This window comes from Rhipicephalus microplus, chromosome 3 (assembly GCF_043290135.1).
Source record: "Rhipicephalus microplus isolate Deutch F79 chromosome 3, USDA_Rmic, whole genome shotgun sequence".
In the NCBI taxonomy this organism is placed as follows: Eukaryota; Metazoa; Arthropoda; class Arachnida; order Ixodida; family Ixodidae; genus Rhipicephalus; species Rhipicephalus microplus.
This window is the reverse complement of record NC_134702.1, coordinates 174,017,309-174,029,787: the sequence shown is the minus strand read 5'-3', so window position 1 is coordinate 174,029,787 and position 12,479 is coordinate 174,017,309. Positions and strand designations below refer to the sequence as shown.

General features: G+C 46.0%; 1 protein-coding gene across 5 annotated transcripts in view; it reads left to right on the top strand.

The window, feature by feature from the left end:
• Window positions 1–9,718, top strand: part of LOC142802718 (uncharacterized) — a 65,242-nt gene extending 55,524 nt beyond the window's left edge. For 3 of the 5 annotated variants that reach the window (XM_075887732.1, XM_075887731.1, XM_075887730.1), the window contains one exon: window positions 5,534–9,718. In XM_075887732.1, coding sequence (XP_075743847.1) covers window positions 5,641–6,762 — 1,122 coding nt within the window. In that variant the 5' untranslated portion in view covers window positions 5,534–5,640 and the 3' untranslated portion in view covers window positions 6,763–9,718. The remainder of the gene's footprint in view (window positions 1–5,533) is intronic. The other 2 variants (XM_075887734.1, XM_075887733.1) reach the window with 1 other exon arrangement.
• The last annotated feature ends 2,761 nt before the right edge of the window (window positions 9,719–12,479 follow it).

The window sequence follows — 12,479 nt, the reverse complement described above, 5'->3', positions numbered from 1 at the left end:
GCGTGCCTTTATTCCAACCTCTCATGCCTAACTATTCTTCTTTCTCCTCGGTTCTCCTGCTTGTTGTCGCGCGGCCGCAATCATCCGCAACAGTGGTAGTTTGCTTTGATACTGCAAGATGTAACTAATGGTTCGTAAATGACTTTGTCTCCCCTGCTTATCATTGTGCTCTCATTGAAACTGTAGAGAGACGTTAGTGAAAAATGTAACTGTGGCAATAATGTATTGTCACGTGCTACGAAAGGTCTTCAACTTAGAAAAATTAAGCCGGCGGGGAAACGCACCGAAAACTAGCAAGATGGCTGCTTCAATAAACAACAACTAGCCAGAGCACGCGCTGCCCCAAAACATTGTCTTCCATTCTCGCGGGCATTCATGGCTTGCGCTCGCCTAACTAGCGGCCAAGTGGCATTACACCCCCTGTAAAAAAAAAGGCATCGCTCTGATGCTCGTGAAGTTCAAAGGCAAAGTCGGGGTGACCCAAAAGAAAATACGCGCATACACAGAAACACCGATAAGGTTCATGCGCAGTCACACTATCGCGTGAAGTACAGCTTTAGTCACACTACGTGCACAATCTCTGAGGAGTGCCTTCGCCGCCGTGGCAAGAAGGCGCCGTCAGTGACCAACTCTTAGTTCACACCGCTTACACGTCGCAACACTTCGTATGGTTCGAAGTAGCGACTGAGCAGTTTTTCTGACAATCCCTTGCGTCGGACTGGAGTCCACACCCAAACTTGATCGCCTGGATGGTATTCAACTTGTCGATGGCGAGCGTTGTAGCGGCATGCGTCTGTACTCCCCTGCTGCATAATGTGTAGGCGTGCTAACTGGTGTGCTTCTTCGGCATACTGGGTGAGCTGGACAGCATCAGGAGTGATGAAAGCGTCGAAATTGTGTGAAAGTATCGCATCCAGCACGGTCTGGACCTCACGTTCATAGACAAGACGGAAAGGCGTGAATTGCGTAGTTTCCTGGACGGCAGTATTTTACGCGAGTATGACGTACGGTAGCACCTGGTCCCAGGTCTTATGCTGGACATCTACGTGCATAGATAACATGTCAGTGATGGTGTTGTTTAGTCGCTCTGTCAAGCCGTTGCTCTGCGGATGATATGTCGTGGTCTTGCGATGGCTCGTGTAGCTGAGCTTGAATACGTCATAAATGAGGTGGGCCATGAATGCTGTTCCTCTGTCTGTGATTACGCACGATGGAGCGCCATGTCGAAGAACGATCTGGTCCATAAAGAATTGGGCGACATCAGAAGCTGTAGCACGTTGTAGTGCCTTTGTTTCGGCATACTTCGTCAAATATTCGGCGGCCATCACGATCCTTTTGTTCCCGACAGATGATAGCAGAAAGGGCCCCAGTAAGTCCATTCCTATTTGATCAAATGGTGCTCTGGGTAGTTCTATTGGTTGAAGAAGCCCCGCGGGCTTCAGTGGCGGGGATTTGCGGCGTTGACATTCCCGGCAGCTTTTCACGAATCACTTAACGGATGCAGAAAGCTTAGGCCAGTAGTAGGCTTGTCGAACTCGAGCGAGATTTCGAGACGAGAGTTCGAGAGGAACCTAAGTGACCAGATGTGGGCTCATCGTGGCAGGCAAGAAGAATGCCGTCACGCATGGCAGTTGACAGAACTAGAAGATAGGTTCTCTCATTGCCGTTAGAGTTTTTCTTATACAGGACCCCATTTCGCAGACATAACGACAACATACTTTGAGAAATACATCAAGGTATGGAAGAGTTGCATCCTTCAAGGTTTTCGATAACTGCGCGAATTTCATCGTTTGGGTGCTGTCGTGTAATAAGATCTGTTGTAGGAAGGGCCCCAAGGAAACCACCGTCATCCTCGGTGTCGTGGTCACAAACTTTGACAGATGCACCGAATAATGAATCGGCATCTTCGTGCTTGCGGCCCGATTTGTAAGCGATCGTGAAATCGTATTTCTGCAGACGAAGACTCCATCGCGCCAGTTGCCCACACGGGTCCCGTACGTTGGCTAACCAGCGCAACGAATAATGGTCGGTCACTACCTTGAAGTGGCGTCCGTAAAGATAAGGCCTAAATTTCATCGTGGCCCATACAACAGCGAGGCACTCTTCCTCTGACTTCGAGTAGTTGACCTCGGCACGGGAAAGAGTGTGGCTAGCGTACGCTATCACTCGCTCTGTGCCCTCTTGTTGTTGTACGAGGACAGCACCAAGACCCACGTTGCTGACGTCATTATGAATTTCAGTATCAGCGTCATAGTCAAAGTGAGCGAGGAGTGGTGGTGTCTGCAAACGCTCCCGTAGTTCAGAGAAAGCTGCATCCTGTTCATCCTCCCAGACGAATGGAACATCTTCAAGAGTGAGTCGAGTGAGCGGTTGAGCAATCCTAGAAAAATTGGCTATAAAGCGGCGATAGTACGCGCAGAGCCCTAGCAAGCGATGTACTGCCTTCTTATCACGTGGAACAGGAAACGAGGCCACCGCGGTACTTTTGTCCGGGTCTGGTGGAATACCATCCGCACTGACAACATGGCCGAGAAACCTTAGTTCCTTGTAATGGAAGTGGCATTTTTCTGGCTTCAGTGTCGGGTTAGCAGAGCGGAGCGCTTCCAGCACATTCGGCAGACGCTTCAGGTGCTCCTCAAAGGTGGCAGAAAACACGCCAACATCATCCAGATAAACTAGGCACGTGTGCCACTTACGACCGGTAAGAACAGTGTCAATCATTCTCTGGAATATTGCAGGTGCAGAACAGAGGTCGAAGAGAAGCACTTTGAATTCATATAGGCCATCCGGTGTAACGAAGGCGGTTTTTTCACGATCTCGTTCATCAACTTCGATCTGCCAGTAGCCACTTTTCAAGTCTATCGATGAAAAATACTTGGCCCGTCGCAGTCTGTTGAGGGAATCGTCGATGCGGGGCAGCGGATAGATGTATTTTTTATTCACGCTGTTGAGTTTCCTGTAGTCCACGCAGAAGTGCAGTGATCCATCTTTTTTCTTCACGAGCACAACTGGAGATGACCAGGCAATCTTCGAAGGTTGGATAACGCCATCTTGCAACATCTCTTTGACTTCAGCATTTATCAGGTCAGGTTCCTTTGTCGAAACACGGTAAGGGTGTTGTTTCATGGCCGAGGTGTCGGTATACGTAATTATTCTGTGTTTGGCTATCGGTGTCTGACGAACCTTTGAGGTAGACGCGAAGCACTCTTTAAATTGATATAGCAGTTCACGTAGCTCGGTATGCTGTTGTTCCGAGAGGGTCGAGTTGACATCAACTTTTGCAAGTAGTGAAGTCACGTCGCTTGGTGTCGGTCGAAGCTTGTTGTCAGCTGATGTAGATGCGAAGCATTCAGAAACGTCTGCGGTGGGGTAGGCGAAACGATGGCGGTGTCACGAAACAGGTGCTGGTACTCGTTACTGAAATTAGTCACAAGTAGGGCAGAGTGTCCGTCATGAAGCGTGATGAGGCTGCGTGCAGCGCGAACAAAAGCGTCAAGTTTCCTTTGGCGACAACCTCACCATCCGGTAACTTGTCAGACACCAGATCAACTAGGACCCTTGAACGTAGGGGCAATAGGATGTTGTAGGGAGAAGCGCGAAGCATGCTGTCACGGATGTCGTCAAATTTGTCGTAGGATTCAGCTGTCGAAAACGTCGCATCATGCTCTTGAAGATCGATAATAGCGCTGTGCTCCCACGAAAAGTCGGCTCCCAGGATTTGGTCTCGGGAACAGTCACGAAGTACGAGGCAGCTGGCGAGAAACATACGTCCCCTAATGCTCACTCTGATAGTGCACATGCCGATTGGGGTGAATGCGTGCCCGCCGGCAGTACGAATTTGTGCTTCGTACCAAGGCGTAACAACTTTTTTTATGTGCGCTGCTAGTTTCCCACTTATGATCAAGTAGTCTGCACCTGTGTCCAATAATGCACTAACGTTGTGGTGACCGTCGACTACCACATGTATATTCTAAGAAAATCTGCTTCTGGCTTTCGTCGCTGTCGTCAAGGAATCGCTCCATGTAAGTGCTTGCGCCTGTGGGAGGCCTTGCTTGCGTCGAGTGTCAGCGGCCTCGCTCCCGTAGGCCGCTGTCGTTAGTTTTACCGCCTAGGGCTTGGCGAGCGCACCGCCGCCGCCCCTGGGAAGCTCCGAAAATTTGAAGATCGCCTTGGGGACGGGGGACCGCGACTGCCGCCGCAGTGGCATGCGCTGCTATGAGAGGTAATCTTCAATAGCTCTCGGTCTTTCGCCGAATCTCAGTCATGGTGCGTCAACAGCAAAGCCCTGCAGTTCGAGGCAACGATAGCGAGATTCCCGGTACACATGTACAGCTTAACCACAGTGATAACACAGTGGTCATCTGTCCGGTGTGCGCCATACGTTGAATTTTCTGGGAAGCGGCTGTCGATATTTAAGTGCTGAATTGGCTGCAGCGAAGGAAGTGCATCCTGAGGCATAGGATTAACGAAGCGCGGTGAAGCAGGAGTATATTGGCTGACAGCTTCTGCATATGATGCACTATCTGGCTCCATCGGAACAGGGGGGACATAGTTGGAAGGCGGCACTTGGAGAGCCTGTCGTACTTCGTTTCTGACAAGGCTGCAAATAGACCCTGTAGTAAGTTAGGACTGGCACTGAATCTTTTGTAGTTCATCACGCACCACCGATCGAATGAGGTCACTGAGAAAGTCGATGTTGATGTTGCTTGCCGCACCTCCGATATGACATATTGACGAAGCGGCACTCACTTGCCGGTCGTACACAGTAGAGCGCTGCTGCAGCATTTGCTTCATGGTTGTAGCTTCGGTCCGAAATTCCGCCACGGTCTTTGGGGACAGCGAACGAGGCCAGCGAAAAGCTGCTTCTTCACTCCTCGCATTAAATGACGGACCCTCTTTTCTTCCACCATGTCGGTGTCGGCTCGACGAAAGAGGCTCGTCTTGTCCTCCAAGTACATCGTGACACTTTCATTCGGCATTTGGAGGCGCGACTGAATCGCTTGCTCGGCTCGTTCACGGCGATCGGGATTGGCCCAACTTGCCAGCAAGTATCGACGAAAGACGCTTCACGAGGGAAAAGGCTCATGGTTTTCGTACCAAGTACGAGCGCCGTCCTCCGAGAAGTGGTAATAAGAAGTGGTAATTTGTGTGCAGTGTTTTGTGAATACTTCTCCGCAAACAGAACTTCAGTAAGCAGTTTAATGGGCTGGTTTTGATTTGTGCACATTCAGACACTTTCAACGTTTGCAATATACTTAGTAATAGAATGAGAACTAACTTGTATTCTAGTTTCTGGCACACTGTGTTCGCATGTGTTGACCATAGAATTTATCCGCAGCCAGATGGGAATTATTATAATACATGCTGTGATGGTGCCCTATTGGCACAATAGTAGCCTTAGTGAGATGAGGTGGACATCAATATATTTTGCATGCACAGCTGCCCATGTGTATTGCCTGCTGCTGTAGTGCAGTTCCATGTAGTGTGTCACACATAATTTGCATTGCTTTATGGGCTCTCAATGGCTTTTCAGGCTCCCTGTCCTGTGTCTCCTTGGAACGGTCTTCTTCACTGGCATCTGTACGAAGCCGACTTCATTCCTGCCAGCAGTGCACCTACGTGACGGTGGACAAATCAACTATGAACAGACACCTTCGTAAACACATGGGCGAGCCCCCCTTCCAGTGCCGCTTTTGTCCAGCTGCATTCATGTACAAGTCCGAGCTTGGGGCTCACTTGTGCACCCACACAGGGGATCGGCCCTTCCCCTGCGCCCTCTGCAGTGCATCTTTTTCGATAAAAAACCACCTCAATGAGCACATGCGCATTCACACAGGAGAGAGGCCATTTTCCTGTGTCAGCTGCAGTGCATCTTTTGTGACGAAATGCACCCTCGTTAGACACATCCGCACGCACACAGGAGAACGGCCCTTCTCCTGTGCCCACTGCAATGCTTCTTTTTCGCTGAAAGGCCACCTCACTGACCACATGCGCACTCACACAGGTGAGCGTCCATTTTCCTGTGTCCATTGCAATGCTTCTTTTGTACATAAAAGCACCCTCAGGAGACACATCCGCACGCACACAGGAGAGCGTCCATTTTCCTGTGTCCACTGCAATGTTTCTTTTGTACAGAAAAACTCCCTCATGAGGCACATCCGCAAGCACACTGGAGAGCGTCCATTTTCCTGTATCCACTGCCATGCTTCTTTTGTACACAAAACTTCCCTTATGAGACACATGCGAAAGCACACAGGAGAGCGTCCATTTTCTTGTGTCCACTGCAATGCGTCCTTTCTGCAGAAAAGCAATCTTGTAAGACACGTGCGAAAGCACACAGGAGAGCGTCCATTTTCCTGTGTCCACTGCAATGCATCTTTTGCAGAAAAAAAGAAGCTCACAAGACACATGCGAAAGCACACAGGAGAGCGTCCATTTTCCTGTGTCCACTGCAATGCATCTTTTGCAGAAAAAAAGGACCTCACAAGACACATGCGAAAGCACACAGGAGAGCGTCCATTTTCCTGTGTCCACTGCAATGCGTCCTTCGTGCAGAAGAGCCACCTCATAAGACACATGCAATATCACAATGGAGAGCGTCCATTTTCCTGTGTCCACTGCAATGCATCTTTTACAGAAAAAAAGGACCTCACAAGACACATGCGAAAGCACACAGGAGAGCGTCCATTTTCCTGTGTTCATTGCAATGCATCTTTTAGAGACAAAAAGAACCTCACAAGACACATGCGAAAGCACACATGAGAGCATCCATTTTCTTGCATTCTTTGTGTAGAAAGCCTCCTCGTAAGACATCTGCATACATATTTGATAGTGGCCCTGTTCCTGTTTCTACTGTAATGAATACTTTTTGGAAGAGATCCTCATGAGACACATCTGCCTGTACAGAGGAGTGAATCCATTTTCCTGTGTTCACTGCAATGCATCATGTTCAGTGATATGCGAACTCATTAGGGACATGTATACTCATGGAGGAAAGGGTCCCTCGTGTGTCCACAGTAATGTATTCTTTTCAATAAAAGGCCACCTCATTGGGCACACGCGCACCAATGAAGCAGAGCGGCTCTTATTCTATATTCACTGCTACTCACCCCTTTGCCATAGAAGGTCACCTGATCGAACACATGCATACTCACCATAGGTCAACGAACTCACTTGAGCAAACTCACAGACTCAGATCGAGCGGAGAGTCTGAGTGAATCTGCGTGAGTAATATTTTTGTGAGTTAGACTCCGAGTGAGTCTGGTTGAAAAAAATTTTGTCGAGGTGAGTCAGAATGACTTTAGCTCAGGAAAACTTTAGGTACTCTGAGTGTGAGCGAGTCCGAAGAGCAAGATGTATTTCTGCAGTGACACTAATGGAGTTCCGCTTCTCTTTGTTGACCTATGGTCATATATACTCATTTTCAATGCTAATCTCAGCCTTATCAAGATTCACGTTTATGCTGACCTCTACTTACTTGCATACGAAAACAGTTTCATTCATACACAATTTCAATATTTATTGAAAGGGAAGGCTCTGACCCCCCCCCCCCAACTTCCCACGTAAGGGAAGGCTCTGACCCCCCCCCCCCAACTCTTCCAAGGCAGTTTTTGATAAGTATATCTTGGATTGTTATCTCTTTCAAGAAAAGAACCTTACTGGTATATGAGCACTCATAACACTTATTTGAAGACACTATACCAAAAGTACCAAAAAGACAGCCTATTATGTGAGATATTGGTGTTATAGAGCATTGACATCGTGGTGAAAAAACATTATTCTACACTCTTGGTCAAATCCTGGCTAGAATACACGCCAGCTGGCAGGAAATTTGGTCAAATTATGGTTGCTCCTAGTCAGTTCGTTACCACAAGAAGCGGCCCTATTCCTAATGGCCTTCAGAATATGCGGGATTCAAGGTCAAATTTTCTGGGGCTAAGTACGGCCTGTGGTTACAGGTGACACTTCAATAAGCGGCCTGGCCTTGATGCGAAAAAAGTTTCTTTTAAATTTTCGTGTGCATTTTCTTGCTGTTATCGCGGTGAATCTTATGGCTACAGGTAATTCGACAGTATCCCTGTCGATCTACACCTGCAAAATTAACATGCAAAGCACCCGCAGCTCTGAAATCGAACTTGGGACCACATGCACGCGAACCAGATATCTTACCTATTATGGAGCCTACATGACCGTCATGTAGGCTCCCCATTACCTATTGCACCACAGCGCCACCATATGAAGGTGAGGTTTTTTTTTTTTTTTGGAGGGGGGGGTTTACCAAGTAGTTTGCAAATCATCGGGAAAATCTGTAGCTTTTTTTTTTTCAAATGCATTTTTTTGCATGTATATTTGGTCAGGGAATAGTTTGTACGGCCTTATGAATGCGAAACAACCATGGTGAGTGCTTTCGGCTCCCACTTTGGTTTGTGGTGGGCCGTTCCGCAAGAACAATTAACTTGTGTTTGTGCGTCGTTTCAGTGCTTACCCATAAAGCGTGGGTGTTTCACTCACCGAGAATTCGCAGACACCTGCACGTCGAGGCTATCTTGAGGTCTCGAAGCTGGGTATGTTTCTCGCACATGTGTTCGCTGTGGGCGATTTCGCCTATTTCTGTTGCGAGGTACACGTGTGTGAGTGTGACATCAGTAGTCTGTTCGAAGACAATGCGCTTTCGCACGTTAACTTTACATGGGTATTTTGGTGGGCCTACTCTAGCATTTGCGTTTCATGTACTCTAACTGCCACGAGATGAATGCTAGGCCAGCAGCGCTTTTTTAGCATTTTGAGGATTGTTTATTTCTGCAATTAGCATTTATGCACACTATTTCACGATATACAGTAGCTTTCACTCATTTTCAGTCTTTAATTAGCTTGTTTATAGGCAGTAGTTACTCTTACCTTTTTGCAGCATCAAACAGCTGTACGAGTGAATGCCAAAACGCATGGTCGAATGTGACGTCCACAAATTAGCAGTGATGGAAGCGCTGCTCCAATTGCTCCAAACTTCTCCACAAGAAAAATGTCGCTCCAAAGTGCAATATTCGCTAGTACTTGCTTCAAACCTGCTCCTAAATGGTGTTGGAAAACTAAAAGCAATGCATTTAAACCATGTGACTATCCAGTGGGCCTAAACAATACACAAAGCAGCTGTGTACATGCTCATCTGAGTATGCTACTCGGTGGTGTAAATACAGAAAAACCACAAGGCATCAGGCCATGGTGGCCATTTTTTTTAATAGCGGTTGTATCTTCATTTACATAAGAAATGAAAGGGTTGCAAAAAAGTTGCCCAAAATATAACAATGCGGAACTAGCCGTTGTCGGCGTAAGTAGACAAGGCCTGCATGGACGCTTTGCCTATCGAGGTACACGGAACCCCACTGTACTTGCCAGTGCACGCAATTGGAACACCGATTGCGTCCTTGCTGTACGCAATCGGTGCTAGCTTCAACTCTGCATCTGGCGTTATACTAGGGAGCGTTCTTGTGGGATGCAGATCGTGCGTAGCAAAGACGCCGATGTGCGTGCCTTGCATGTGCTAGCAGATGCTGTGCAGTTCCCCATTCCTTGAGAGGCAAAGTATTTACGCTGGTCTGCTCGGGCAGATGTCACCTACTTAGTGCGTATGGCTACGGATAGTGCGCCACTGTCGTGGAAAAGCAACGTTTTCATGTCCACTCTAAAAATCATGCTTTGAAATAAAATTTTTAAAAAATTGGCCCTATATCTGCTTGTTACACTGCGAATGTCGTTGAAAGACAACAGTCTTGCGTCTGGAGAGTGTGAACAAAACGTTTATTTGATGTTCTGGGCAAAAAAAAAATCAATGAATGGAGCGTGCAACAGAGGCGAAAAAGCGCGTCAAGTCACATCACACATGAGACATGAGCGCTATCTGGCAGTTATCCTGGAAAGTGAAGCGCGTGAAGTGCGCACCCGCCTCTGAGGTGATAAGGTTTAGAACGCAAGGTGATGGGTAAGTGCCACTGCCGTATCATTTTAGCAAAGTGTTGGAAACACTTGTTTTTTACTGCAAGTGTTGCATGCTCAGCGCGGTGTGATAATCGCTACGGTCCTTAGAATTACTTATGTATACCTTTTCTATAAGAAAGACACACATACAAAATATTGACGTGTTGTTATGGTGCCTCATATATGCGCAGTAATTGATTTTTAATTGACAATCAGACAAGTAAGAACGCTGAATCTTGAGCAATATTGGTGGGTGGTGCAGATGGAGTCGGCTGTTTGGAGTATGGTTTGGCCAATTTGGTGCTGTTTAGGGTACTGTTAAGAGGGGACAAACAAACAGATTTACAGACAGACAGATAGACGGACAGACCAAAATATTTGTATCAAAGGTCCCCAAGAAAGACTATCGTCTTTAATAACGAGCATGGGGTCCAAGCTCGAGCAAATGCATTGTTTTGTTCACTGTTTTTTAACCTTTTTCGCGTTTTCCATATTTCACATGGCTGAGGAACAGTTAACACAGATAAGCAGTAAAAGGCAGTCATTTAAAAAGTTCATTGCACTTTTTTGTAACTTTTAACTCAATTATACCATGTGCTAAATCTACGGTAAATCTCAAGGGGGACACTTGCAATTGAAGTCCTCCCCAATCTGAACAAAAGGAAAGTCCGAACCCCCTCCCTCTAACTAACTGTATACTAGTGCACTGCATATTTGATAATAAATATAAATATTTATGAAATACCTAAATGATGCTTCAGTCTTCAGTAGTTGTTAGGAACGTGTATCTGCTTCGAAAACACCAATAGCCACCCTAAACTAGCATTTCTTTCTGCTCCGAAGGCACTTAAGGCTGCTCCAAACCACCACTTTTTTATGCCCCAGAATCTGCTGCAAAAAGCAAAATGCTGCTTCCATCACTGAATTAGCGATGGACAGTTGGGTTCCGCTCCAAATAAATAGCTAATGCTCCTGCATCTCTTTTTCGCCACCGTCCGTGTGCAGTTGGGGGTCAAGAAATGGTCCAGAACGAACCTGAAAATGTTTATTGTTACTACATACAGTTGCTCTTTTGAAATTGGGGAATTTAATAGCTGGTGCATTATTCTACAGCAGAACACTGGTTGGCTTGATCGTAGTTGAGTATTACAAATGCATGCTGGAATATGAGAACCGTATTTAATAGTCAAAAGAGCCAACAAACGTTGATGTGCATAGGCTTTCCTGCTGACTTCTGCACCTGTACTTGATGTTGATGTTCGTCATGAAATTATGCAACCACAAATGAAACATCAACCCACTGATTTACAATACTGATTATTCTCTGTCTCACTGCCTGCAGTTTATTTCTTTTTGCAATGCTTTCCAAAAATTATCTGTTCAACTTGTTTTGTAAAACAAGAGCATTGCCACAGAAAGGCCAGTGTTTCAGTAAACCGTTGCGCATGGGCAAGTACTCGTTTATTTAGTGCATGGCAAATGTCATACCTCGACAACTGATAATGGAAAAAAATGTTTGTAGTCTTTCATTTAAATCAATCAAACGATTAACATTGGGACTACACATCCCAGTGCTCGCCCAAATGCAGAGGGATGCATGATAGTTTGAATAAAGTGTGCCATAAGGCACTGGAAAATGTTCCCGTTCTAGACCATCTTGTAGAAAAACAGGTATGTCGATGCTCGTGTTGCTTCGCCGAAGATCACCAAAGAGCTCCATTAGTCTTTCAGCATTCATCAGATTGAATGTTTTACTAAGAACTCGGGCTCGACTTATTTTACTACAAACTTTCTTTTTTTTTCGAGCTCACAAAATCAAATGTAAAATTCGCGTGTTGCTTGCTGAGATTTCATGCTGAGTTCTGCACTTATTGAGCAAAGTGTCGGCTGTCGTTCTTTGCAATATGTAGAAATACATGGCAAAGAAAAAAAACATGGCCGGTTTGCTAGTTGATGTTTTTTTTTCTTAACATGTTTGCTTAACTGAAGGTAAAAGAACAATAGATGATGATTAGTGTACACTGCTGATCGATTTTTTATGAAAGGTTTTCTTCTAATAAAAATAATTCATTGATCCTCAAAACATTCTGCAACTTCTGCCAAATAAAATAAACCTGGGGCTAGATGATACAAAACGGTTATGTTTAATCTATGAGCCATAACAAAGTGGACAGTTTGGATTTGTTACAGTGCATTTGTATTAGTACTCCACTCGGCTAAACGTGTGAAGGTGCTCTTAAAACTTGCTTGCGAGCCACATGCCACCCTGCTTCTGCCAGTTGTGAAAGGAGTTTGTCCTGCATACCTTTTATGCTGATTTGTATTTGATATCACTTAAATTGCACGTTTGCCAGCCCTTGCTGGATCTCCAATCAACATAGCTCGTTAAGTGTACATGATTGTATAAATTTTGCTACAGGAGGTATACATATCACAAGATGCATGTGGGAATAATAGTAATAATAATATTTTATTATAATATTGAAAAAGTACCTCAGAGATACAAA